The sequence below is a fragment of the Metopolophium dirhodum genome, chromosome 1 (assembly GCF_019925205.1).
Source record: "Metopolophium dirhodum isolate CAU chromosome 1, ASM1992520v1, whole genome shotgun sequence".
In the NCBI taxonomy this organism is placed as follows: domain Eukaryota; kingdom Metazoa; phylum Arthropoda; class Insecta; order Hemiptera; family Aphididae; genus Metopolophium; species Metopolophium dirhodum.
The window spans coordinates 31958087-31971936 of NC_083560.1; the positions used below are offsets into that span (position 1 = coordinate 31958087).

The 13850-nt window shown below is 27.1% G+C and overlaps 2 protein-coding genes across 2 annotated transcripts; both read left to right on the forward strand.

The window, feature by feature from the left end:
• Nucleotides 1-9268: 9268 nt before the first annotated feature.
• On the forward strand, nt 9269-10938 carry LOC132933594 (uncharacterized). The gene is made up of 6 exons (XM_060999860.1): nt 9269-9369; nt 9499-9645; nt 9711-9788; nt 9908-10191; nt 10261-10420; nt 10804-10938. The coding sequence occupies exons 4-6, from the start codon at nt 9988-9990 to the stop codon at nt 10905-10907; spliced, it is 468 nt and encodes a 155-aa protein (XP_060855843.1). The 5' UTR covers nt 9269-9369; nt 9499-9645; nt 9711-9788; nt 9908-9987; the 3' UTR covers nt 10908-10938.
• Nucleotides 10939-12020: 1082 nt separating this feature from the next.
• Nucleotides 12021-13220, forward strand: LOC132948703 (uncharacterized). The gene has a single exon (XM_061019690.1). It carries the CDS (start codon nt 12021-12023, stop codon nt 13146-13148), a length of 1128 nt encoding a protein of 375 aa, XP_060875673.1. The 3' UTR covers nt 13149-13220.
• The last annotated feature ends 630 nt before the right edge of the window (nt 13221-13850 follow it).

Genomic DNA, 13850 nt, shown 5'->3' on the forward strand with positions numbered 1-13850 from the left:
AATTAAGGATACATTTTAGACAAAACTCATAAAAAATAACAACTATTTGAAATGACTTTTTTAAATTGAATAATTAGGGACATGCAAAAGTACAGTCCCGTTAACTTTTAGGTAGGAATGAGGTGTCTATATGCTAAAGTAAGTTCTAAAAAATGTAACAATCAAAATCTATATATTAGCATTTAACATTTGTTCACTCTAGTCAGACTAAGTTTTTGGTCTGTGTAGATGGGTTTTTCGCAGCGGTTAAACTACTATTTTGGGTATTTGAATTGGAACGTTTGACTGAATATACGATGTCATTTAGACTATGTATTATGTAAGTATGACTTTTTTATGTCCTAGAAAACATTCCGTTTTGAAAAAATGAAAATATTATTAGTGATTTTAATGTTATAGTAATATTTTAATATGGAAATATATTTCTTGGGTAGGGAGTAGGTAATTAAGGGTAAATTTTAGACAATACTCATAAAAAATCACAACTATTTGTAAATTCTATTTTAAGTTGAATAATTTGGGACATGCAAAAGTACTGTCCCATTATTTTTTCTGTAGGAATTTCGTTGTCTATATAAGAAGTTAATTTCTAAAAAATGTAACAATCAAAATCTATATTAAAGCATTTAACATTTGTTCACTCTAATCAGAATAAGTTGCTGATCTGTTTAGATGGGGTTTTCGCGGCAGTTTAACTACTGTTTTGGGTATTTGAATTGGAACGTTTGACTGAATATACGATGTCATTTAGACTATGTATTATGTAAGTATGACTTATTTATGTCCTAGAAAACATTCCGTTTTGAAAAAATGAAAATATTATTAGGAATTATAATGTTATAGTATTATTTAAATATGAAAATATTATTTCCGGGGTAGGGAGTAAGTAATTAAGGATACATTTTAGACGATACTCATAAAAAATCACAACTATTTGTAACGACTTTTTTAAATTGAATAATAAGGGACATTCAAAAGAACTGTCTCGTTAACTTTTAGGTAGGAATGAGGTGTCTATATGCTAAAGTAATTTCTAGAAAATGTGAAAATCAAAATGAATATTAAAGCATTTAACATTTGTTCACTCTAATCAGAATAAGTTTCTGATCTGTTTAGATGGGTTTTTCGCGGCAGTTTAACTACTATTTTGGGTATTTGAATTGGAATTTTTGATTGGTTATACGATGACATTTACACAATGTATTATGTAAGTATGACTTTCTTATGTCCTAGAAAATATTCCGTTTTGAAAAAATGAAAATATTCATAGGGATTATAATGTTATAGTAATATTTTAATATGGAAATATGTTTCTGGGGTAGGGAGTAGGTAATTAAGGATACATTTTAGATAATACTCATAAAAAATCACAACTATTTGTAAAGACTTTTTTAAATTGAATAATAAGGACATGCAAAAGTACTGTCCCGTTAATTTTTAGGTAGAAATGAGGTGTCTATATGCTAAAGTAATTTCTAGAAAATGTGACAATCAAAATGAATATTAAAGCATTTAACATTTGTTCACTCTAATCAGAATAAGTCGCTGTTTAGATGGGTTTTTCACGGCAGTTTAACTACTATTTTGGGTATTTGAATTGGAACGTTTGATTGAATATACGATGTCATTTAGACTATGTAATATGTAAGTATGACTTTTTTATGTCCTAGAAATCATTCCGTTTTGAAAAAATGAAAATATTATTAGGGATTATAATGTTATAGTAATATTTTAATATGAAAATATTATTTCCGGGGTAGGGAGTAGGTAATTAAGGATACATTTTAGACAAAACTCATAAAAAATAACAACTATTTGAAATGACTTTTTTAAATTGAATAATTAGGGACATGCAAAAGTACAGTCCCGTTAACTTTTAGGTAGGAATGAGGTGTCTATATGCTAAAGTAAGTTCTAAAAAATGTAACAATCAAAATCTATATATTAGCATTTAACATTTGTTCACTCTAGTCAGACTAAGTTTTTGGTCTGTGTAGATGGGTTTTTCGCAGCGGTTAAACTACTATTTTGGGTATTTGAATTGGAACGTTTGACTGAATATACGATGTCATTTAGACTATGTATTATGTAAGTATGACTTTTTTATGTCCTAGAAAACATTCCGTTTTGAAAAAATGAAAATATTATTAGTGATTTTAATGTTATAGTAATATTTTAATATGGAAATATATTTCTTGGGTAGGGAGTAGGTAATTAAGGGTAAATTTTAGACAATACTCATAAAAAATCACAACTATTTGTAAATTCTATTTTAAGTTGAATAATTTGGGACATGCAAAAGTACTGTCCCATTATTTTTTCTGTAGGAATTTCGTTGTCTATATAAGAAGTTAATTTCTAAAAAATGTAACAATCAAAATCTATATTAAAGCATTTAACATTTGTTCACTCTAATCAGAATAAGTTGCTGATCTGTTTAGATGGGGTTTTCGCGGCAGTTTAACTACTGTTTTGGGTATTTGAATTGGAACGTTTGACTGAATATACGATGTCATTTAGACTATGTATTATGTAAGTATGACTTATTTATGTCCTAGAAAACATTCCGTTTTGAAAAAATGAAAATATTATTAGGAATTATAATGTTATAGTATTATTTAAATATGAAAATATTATTTCCGGGGTAGGGAGTAAGTAATTAAGGATACATTTTAGACGATACTCATAAAAAATCACAACTATTTGTAACGACTTTTTTAAATTGAATAATAAGGGACATTCAAAAGAACTGTCTCGTTAACTTTTAGGTAGGAATGAGGTGTCTATATGCTAAAGTAATTTCTAGAAAATGTGAAAATCAAAATGAATATTAAAGCATTTAACATTTGTTCACTCTAATCAGAATAAGTTTCTGATCTGTTTAGATGGGTTTTTCGCGGCAGTTTAACTACTATTTTGGGTATTTGAATTGGAATTTTTGATTGGTTATACGATGACATTTACACAATGTATTATGTAAGTATGACTTTCTTATGTCCTAGAAAATATTCCGTTTTGAAAAAATGAAAATATTCATAGGGATTATAATGTTATAGTAATATTTTAATATGGAAATATGTTTCTGGGGTAGGGAGTAGGTAATTAAGGATACATTTTAGATAATACTCATAAAAAATCACAACTATTTGTAAAGACTTTTTTAAATTGAATAATAAGGACATGCAAAAGTACTGTCCCGTTAATTTTTAGGTAGAAATGAGGTGTCTATATGCTAAAGTAATTTCTAGAAAATGTGACAATCAAAATGAATATTAAAGCATTTAACATTTGTTCACTCTAATCAGAATAAGTCGCTGTTTAGATGGGTTTTTCACGGCAGTTTAACTACTATTTTGGGTATTTGAATTGGAACGTTTGATTGAATATACGATGTCATTTAGACTATGTAATATGTAAGTATGACTTTTTTATGTCCTAGAAATCATTCCGTTTTGAAAAAATGAAAATATTATTAGGGATTATAATGTTATAGTAATATTTTAATATGAAAATATTATTTCCGGGGTAGGGAGTAGGTAATTAAGGATACATTTTAGGCAAAACTCATAAGAAATAACAACTATTTGTAAAGACTTTTTTAAATTGAATAATAAGGGACATGCAAAAGTACTGTCTCGGTAACTTTTAGGTAGGAATGAGGTGTCTATATGCTAAAGTAATTTCTAGAAAATGTGACGATCAAAATGAATATTAAAGCATTTAACATTTGTTCACTCTAATCAGAATAAGTTGTTGGTCTGTGTTGATGGGTTTTTCGCAGCGGTTAAACTACTATTTTGGGTATTTGAATTGGAACGTTTGATTGGTTATACGATGACATTTACACAATGTATTATTAAGTATGACTTTTTATGTCCTAGAAAACATTCCTTTTTGTTAAAATTAGTGTATTATTTGTGATTATAATGTTATAGTAATATTTTAATATGAAAATATTATTTCCGGGGTAGGGAGTAGTTAATTAAGGATACATTTTAGACAAAACTCTTAAAAAATAACAACTATTTGAAATGACTTTTTTAAATTGAATAATTAGGGACATGCAAAAGTACAGTCCCGTTAACTTTTAGGTAGGAATGAGGTGTCTATATGCTAAAGTAAGTTCTAAAAAATGTAACCTTCAAAATGAATATTAAAGCATTTAACTTTTGTTCACTCTAATCAGAATAAGTCGCTTTTTAGATGGGTTTTTCGCGGCAGTTTAACTACTGTTTTGGGTATTTGAAGTGGAACGTTTGACTGAATATACGATGTCATTTAGACTATGTATTATGTAAGTATGACTTATTTATGTCCTAGAAAACATTCCGTTTTGAAAAAATGAAAATATTATTAGGAATTATAATGTTATAGTAATATTTTAATATGAAAATATTATTTCCGGGGTAGGGAGTAAGTAATTAAGGATACATTTTAGACAATACTCATAAAAAATCACAACTATTTGTAACGACTTTTTAAAATTGAATAATAAGGGACATGCAAAAGAACTGTCTCGTTAACTTTTAGGTAGGAATGAGGTGTCTATATGCTAAAGTAATTTCTAGAAAATGTGAAAATCAAAATGAATATTAAAGCATTTAACATTTGTTCACTCTAAGCAGAATAAGTCGCTGTTTAGATGGGTTTTTCGCGGCAGTTTAACTACTGTTTTTGGTATTTGAAGTGGAACGTTTGATTGGTTATACGATGAAATTTACACAATGTATTATGTAAGTATGACTTTTTATGTCCTAGAAAACATTCTGTTTTGATACAATTATTATATTATTAGTGATTATAATGTTATAGAAATATTTTAATATGGAAATATGTTTCTGGGGTAGGGAGTAGGTAATTAAGGGTAAATTTTAGACAATACTCATAAAAAATCACAACTATTTGTAAATACTTTTTTAAGTTGAATACTTTGGGACATGCAAAAGTACTTTCCCATTATTTTTTAAGTAGGAATTTCGTTGTCTATATAATAAGTTAATTTCTAAAAAATGTAAAAATCAAAATCTATATTAAAGCATTTAACATTTGTTCACTCTAATCAGAATAAGTCGCTGATCTGTTTAGATGGGGTTTTCGCGGCAGTTTAACTACTATTTTGGGTATTTGAATTGGAACGTTTGACTGAATATACGATGTCATTTACACTATGTATTATGTAAGTATGACTTTTTTATGTCCTAGAAAACATTCCGTTTTGAAAAAATGAAAATATTCATAGGGATTATAATGTTATAGTAATATTTTAATATGGAAATATGTTTCTGGGGTAGGGAGTAGGTAATTAAGGATACATTTTAGATAATACTCATAAAAAATCACAACTATTTGTAAAGACTTTTTTAAATTGAATTATAAGAACATGCAAAAGTACTGTCCCGTTAACTTTGAGGTAGGAATGAGGTGTCTATATGCTAAAGTAATTTCTAGAAAATGTGACAATCAAAATGAATATTAAAGCATTTAACATTTGTTCACTCTAATCAGAATAAGTCGCTGTTTAGATGGGTTTTTCACGGCAGTTTAACTACTGTTTTGGGTATTTGATGTGGAACGTTTGATTGGTTATACGATGAAATTTACACAATGTATTATGTAAGTATGAATTTTTATGTCCTAGAAAACATTCCGTTTTGATACAATTATTATATTATTAGTGATTATAATGTTAAAGATATATTTTTATATGGAAATATGTTTCTGGGGTAGGGAGTAGGTAATTAAGGGTAAATTTTAGACAATGCTCATAAAAAATCACAACTATTTGTAAATTCTTTTTAAGGTTGATTAATTTGGGACATGCAAAAGTACTTTCCAATTATTTTTTAAGTAGGAATTTCGTTGTCTATATAATAAGTTAATTTCTAAAAAATGTAAAAATCAAAATCTATATTAAAGCATTTAACATTTGTTCACTCTAATCAGAATAAGTCGCTGTTTAGATGGGTTTTTCGCAGCGGTTAAACTACTATTTTGGGTATTTGAATTGGAACGTTTGATTGGTTATACGATGACATTTACACAATGTATTATTAAGTATGACTTTTTATGTCCTAGAAAACATTCCTTTTTGTTAAAATTAGTGTATTATTTGTGATTATAATGTTATAGTAATATTTTAATATGAAAATATTATTTCCGGGGTAGGGAGTAGGTAATTAAGGATACATTTTAGACAAAACTCATAAAAAATAACAACTATTTGAAATGACTTTTTTAAATTGAATAATTAGGGACATGCAAAAGTACAGTCTCGTTAACTTTTAGGTAGGAATGAGGTGTCTATATGCTAAAGTAAGTTCTAAAAAATGTAACAATCAAAATCTATATATTAGCATTTAACATTTGTTCACTCTAGTCAGACTAAGTTTTTGGTCTGTGTAGATGGGTTTTTCGCAGCGGTTAAACTACTATTTTGGGTATTTGAATTGGAACGTTTGACTGAATATACGATGTCATTTAGACTATGTATTATGTAAGTATGACTTTTTTATGTCCTAAAAAACATTCCGTTTTGAAAAAATGAAAATATTATTAGTGATTTTAATGTTATAGTAATATTTTAATATGGAAATATATTTCTGGGGTAGGGAGTAGGTAATTAAGGGTAAATTTTAGACAATACTCATAAAAAATCACAACTATTTGTAAATTCTTTTTTAAGTTGAATAATTTGGGACATGCAAAAGTACTTTCCCATTATTTTTTAAGTAGGAATTTCGTTGTCTATATAATAAGTTAATTTCTAAAAAACGTAAGAATCAAAATCTATATTAAAGCATTTAACATTTGTTCACTCTAATCAGAATAAGTCGCTGATCTGTTTAGATGGGGTTTTCGCGGCAGTTTAACTTCTATTTTGGGTATTTGAATTGGAACGTTTGACTGAATATACGATGTCATTTACACTATGTATTATGTAAGTATGACTTTTTTATGTCCTAGAAAACATTCCGTTTTGAAAAAATGAAAATATTCATAGGGATTATAATGTTATAGTAATATTTTAATATGGAAATATGTTTCTGGGGTAGGGAGTAGGTAATTAAGGATACATTTTAGATAATACTCATAAAAAATCACAACTATTTGTAAAGACTTTTTTAAATTGAATAATAAGAACATGCAAAAGTACTGTCCCGTTAACTTTTAGGTAGGAATGAGGTGTCTATATGCTAAAGTAATTTCTAGAAATTGTGACAATCAAAATGAATATTAAAGCATTTAACATTTGTTCACTCTAATCAGAATAAGTCGGTGATCAGTTTAGATGGGTTTTTCACGGCAGTTTAACTACTATTTTGGGTATTTGAATTGGAACGTTTGATTGAATATACGATGTCATTTAGACTATGTATTATGAAAGTATGACTTTTTATGTCCTAGAAAACATTCCGTTTTGATATAATTATTATATTATTAGTGATTTTAATGTTATAGTAATATTTTAATATGGAAATATATTTCTGGGGTAGGGACCCTACGTGCAATAAGATGATAATGAAATCTATGTGATGTCTGTTTTTGTTCTCAAAAGTGACATCACACCGTAACATCTATGTGCCATCATATAGATTTAGAGAAAAAATTATTATATTGCGATATCTATATTACGTCGCACAACAATTGGTATATGTGAATACAATAAGTATAGTTTGGTAGAAGTTATTAATTGGTATCAATAGTTAATTATAATATGAATATGTAACTTCACAAAGAAGTTACAACGACTTTTAATATGTGAAATTCTAACTCAGTGTATATATAATATATATATACATACATATATATATATAATTTTAATATAATGTGATATTTATGAATCCACCGGGTTTTTATCGAAAAACTATTAATAGTTTAAATAATATTAGAAAAATTAACATTACATATTATATCATACATGACGTATAATTATATAATATCATAAAATATACACGAACAAACGATACCTATTGGCTATTGCTGATAAGTGATAAGGAAAAGTCCATAACAATTATTTTTAACCGATGAGCATTTCCCGTGGAATTTCAAATTGTACCATAGTGTTGTAGTATATAGCGTCCTGCGAAAGACTCGTTAGTCCTTTTGACGTTACTAGTCGTTACAGTCAGTCAGTCGTTAGTACCGTACTATTGTTATTTGTTATATTCACAGTCCCGAAAAAGTGAAAAACGTATTCTATCTACTTACTACATTTGGTTATATTGAAGTTACAAGTTTACAACGTATTAGTTTATTTTACTATAGTTTGTTAATTGTTATTTGTGGATACTATCTACTAAAACATGGCTTCAAAACAGGTAATTATTATTTACTTTTACAATTCAAAATATTTGGTATTTTTTTAGTTAATATATTATGTACCAACCTATTAAGTTATTTCAAATAGGATGGCTAGGTTAATAAAATTAAAATAGGAGATATACAGATACTAGGTTACTATATACATTTATTATGGGCACGTCTGGCCACTTTATTATATAGTTTATGTATAATTGTATAAGCTTATCTTTATATTTGTAATTATTAGCTTAGATATTTCTGAATTGAGCTATCTATTATGTAGGCACCAAATATTTATGATAAATAAATATACATAAATATTAAATATTAATGTGTTTATACAAATTGGGCGTAGGTACTACCTACTGTATTAAATTTAAGTTGTACCTAATTATAAACATTTTAATATTACATAGGTATCTACTTATTATTTTTTTGGTATTTGTACACATAAATATGTTACCATTTGCATAAAATAATTTAATTTTTAATTTTAGTACTTTGTATATTATGATAAATGATTATATGATTATGTAGATATTTACAATGTGTAATTACAAAAATTTAACCTAGGTTTTCTAACCTACTCATGGTATCATAATAATGTATATTAACATTGTACACTGCAATACTGAATAATTAATTAATATTGTTAGTGGATAGTCGGTTATTTTGAAGGAGAAAATAAGTACTCAGTTATACCAGAGAGTTGGCTTATTTTATGTGGAAAAATGTATATATCAAAATGGCCAAAATCTGGTAATATCCCACGAATGATATCTGAATGTACAGAATCTGAGATTGATTGGCCAACTTACCCTGTAAAAGTAGTTTCACGATTTTATAGTAAGTACCTTATCTATAATGTTTAATCGTTAATATTCAATAAAATACAATAATTATAAATACTTATGTTAGACAATTACAAAGAAGCTTCAAAGAAAGAAAAAGAATTATTTATTTCTGCTTCAGCGTCTGAGTCAGACTGTATTGTAAACAATCTGCCAGATAAATCAAAAAAATCAAGAAAAAGAACTCTTTTTAATTTAAATGAAAGCATTGACAGCAGTAAGAGTTCTATAAATTATTATTTTAAATACCTACTTACCTACATCTTTTATAGATGATATAGTCAAGTTGAACTATTTTTATGATGATTAAATAATAATTATTAATATGTTGACTATTTTCTTTTAGCAACCAGCAGTACTCAAATATCTCCTATCAAAGTATATAAGGCAAATGTTGGAGTTGGAGACGATACTTCAGTTTCCAGCAATGCCAAAAATACTACATTAACAAATTATTCATCAGCGGATGCTGAAATATTTCAATCAATAACAAGTAACTATCTAAATTATATACATTTTATACCTCATTTTAAAGTGATTGAATTATTTTATTTTTAGGTGCTTTGACACATGTATATGATAATGATGGTCATGGTGAATTGTCAATAGAACCAAGACAAGAATTGTTCCCTGCATGTATGTATCAATATTTAAAAAATTTTAATACCTAATTAAGAATTGTATAAAAAGAAAGAAAAAAAAGTTTATTTAATTATAATATTATATTAGGTATTCACTATATTTTAATTTTATAGGTACTTTTTCAGTTGATCAAATATCAAATGATAATAACAACCAATATATTACTACAGAACAAAATGATCTGAATAAATTAATGTTGGAAAAAATTACAACTATACTAGCATATGTCAAGAGAATTGATGGGAAACTTGATGCAATGGGATGCAACTTAAATACAAGTTATTCAAGAACGAGTGTGGAAAATAATTTTTTAAGTCTTTTTCCTATGAAAACAGTTGAATCCCTAGAAGAAATTGAAAGTAAACTTATATTGGACTCTGTATTTGAAGAAAAATTGGTACTTAAATAATATTTTATCTAAACATTTTTAAAACACATTTTTACTTAATTGAAACTTATTTTTTAGATCGATTGTGTTACCCAAATTGGCGGAACAAACATTCATAATTTCACTAAAAGAGTCTATAGTAGACTTTTTACAAACCAATTGGCAACTTCATACTCGTGGACTGGGTTCAGAAATAACAATCAACTGCAACATCTAAGAATTACTAAAATCATAAAAGGTAATTTTACTATACACATATATATTTAAAAATATTTAATATTAATACATTCACTGTACTAATTTACCTTCTACATACATTTGGGGTTAGAGAGAACTGGGATAAGTAACATTTTGTATTCAAGTCCAATATTAAAAAAAATGTAATATTTAATTAATAAATACATTTTTAAAAAATGTAAAAAATGCCCTGACATTTCTTGGTTAAAAAAAATTATTACTTTTTATTACAGTATGTATTCATATTAAACTTTTGAAAAGAGCAGGCAGGTTACTATTAATTGTACCTAAATTAAGTATGATTTATAATGTAATGTGTACCACTAATTTGTTTTGTAAATATCAAGTAAAATTGTTTGTATCAGTTATTATGTTATTTTTCAGATGTATGTATGAAGAACTTCAAAGGAACTGAAGTAGAATTTGAAGCAAATGTTAAAAATTGGTTTAAAAACGGAAGTCAACGTCAATCACGGGAAAAGCAATAACAATTTAATTTGTTTAAATTTTTAGTTACTTACAGTATTAGGCCCCAAAGTGTAAAAAGTTTAAACACATTAACTATTTATTATATTATGTTTTTGGCTAATGTTTTTTAAATATTATTAATTTGTTATAATTATTCCTATATTTATTTAATTAAAAATGTAATGAAATAAATATAATATTCCTATTAATTATCAAACAATTTTTTCAATTTTTTTAACTAGATTAGAAAAAAAAAAGATCTGCATTTGATGTCAAAGAGGAACTTCTTACGGAACGTTCAAAGTGGATTAGCTGATCTATCACTTGCAGTGACTCAAAGTATCGTGGAAGTAGAACCGTTAACACAAATAAATAGTTCTCTAAATTCTTTGAATATAAGTGATATTATTCCACCATTGGATCAATTTATTAATTGTGGTACTGAAAAATGTAGTATTGATTATGGTATTCCTAGTTATTTTAATATAAATGATTCTAATAAAACTGAAAAAACTTCATTAGATATAAAGCTTAGTAAATGGATTTTGCAATTCCATGTTTCTCACAGTTGTGTGAATGCTCTGTTATTAATATTAATATCAGAAGGACACGATCTGCCCAGGACTACAAGGACTTTACTTAATACACCAAAAGCTAAGGATCATACTATCATAAATATACATCCAGGATCTTATATTCATCTTGGTGTAGAATTTATGTTAACTAAGTTCTTAACAGTACATTTAGACTTATTTGATAATGAAACCATAATTGAACTAGGAATGAATGTGGATGGATTACCTATTACATCTAGTTCTAAGTCATGTCTTTGGCCCATTCTCATTTCATTTGTGAATATAAAATGTTTATTAAAAACTGTAATACCAGTAGGACTATACCATGGTAAGTACAAAAAACCGACCTCAAGTCATGAGTACTTAAACCCGTTTATAAATGAAATGAAACATATTTTATCTAATGGAATACAAATAAAAGACAAAGTTTTGAGATTTAAGATTGTGCAAATTGTATGCGATGCCCCAGCGAAATCATTTGTTTTAAATGTAAAAGGCCATAATGTGTATCATGGGTGCAACTCTTGTACTGTTGAGGGAGATTTCATATGTAATCGCATGGCTTATTTAGATTTAAATGCTCCTCTAAGAACAGATGATTCATTTCGCGGAAAAAAAGATGAATTTTACCATAAAGATGTGAGTCCCCTAGAAGAATTGCCAATTGATATGTCATCTGCAGTTGTTTTAGAGTACATGCACAATATTTGTTTAGGTGTCATGAAAAGGTTGTTAGTATTTTGGATAAAAGGTAAAAAACCAGTACGCCTCGAAAATCCTGAAGCCATTTCTGAAGAATTAAATAATATTAAGACTTTTTTACCAAATGAATTTAATCGTTTGCCAAGGTCTTTAGAAGAGTGTGAATATTGGAAAGCTACTGAGTTTAGAACTTTTCTCATTTACACAGGGCCAATAGTTCTAAAAGGAAGATTGAAAAACAGTCTGTACAAACATTTTATGATATTAAGTTGCGCAATCAGACTGTTAATTTCTCCTAAAACATGCTATACCTATAACAATGTTGCTAAAATGTTAATTGAACGTTTTGTTAGTGAATATTCTACACATTATGGAGAAGAATATGTAAGCTACAATGTACATGGCTTAATTCATGTTGCTGATTTTGTTATGATGCATGGGAGTTTAGATACATTTTCTGCATTTAAATATGAAAACTATTTACAGTTTTTAAAAAAGAGTTGTAAAAATGCTAGGTTTCCACTAGAAGACACCTATAATCGTATAATGGAACACATTGATATTGATACTTCCACAATTGCACCCAACTATCCAATTCTAAAAAATGAAATAAATTATGACCCTCTAGTTAATAGATCAATTGATGAAACTTACTATAAAGAAATTATCTTAAACAACTATGTACTAAATTCAACAAATTTAAAAGATAATTTTGTTTACATAAAAGACCATGGCATAGTAAAAGTAATAAATATCATTCAATTCTCAAACGGTATAATTAAAATTGAAGCAATCAAATATAACATATTTCCTATGTTTCAAAATCCTATTTCATCAGATATAATTAAAATGTACTATATACATGATATAATCCCAAAACCTCCTTTAATATCAATTGATATAGAATCAATAAAGTACAAGTGTTTTTCTTTTCCAATTAGTAATAATAAGTCAATAGCTATGGCATTGTTGCATACTACATAATGTTATTACCTATATTTTAATTTAATGTATATTTTATATAATAAACATTAAACAATAAACTGTAATAACTTGTATAATATGATATTTAGGTACTATTGAATTTATTTTGTATTCTTTGTTCATCATATTATATATTTCAATATCTAAATAATTTATATTGATATATTGTTTTTAAGATTTAATAAAGGTATTATTTGTTTTAAATAAATTATTTGTTCGACTATAGTCATTAACTCAGTAGTGTCCCGGTAGGTTAGGCTTGTGGCTAGGTAGGTTAGGATAGCAAGATCGATTCCCGGATCGGCGGAAATAAATTGTGGTCATTTGTACAATAAAATCGTACAAAGTCCGAACGTACTTTTTGAATTTTTTCACTGAATTATTAATAGTAATTTAAGTGGTGTAACGTTCCATAGATGACTAATTGCACATAATGAGATATCAATGTGACATCTGCAATAAGCATTTGAATTATAAAAATGCATTCCCTAACACTTAACATAGATATCACATAGTAGTTACATTGTGATGGTACTTCTATATACTTTTTGAGACATCACATAGATGAACTTCACAAAACCGGGCGTTAAGCGTCTGTGAGTTGTCACTGAGTGGTCACTGAGAAAGTTCTCACTTCACAGTGCGACTGTTATGTGATAGATATGTAACTAGATTTTGCACACAGGGGAGTAGGTAATTAAG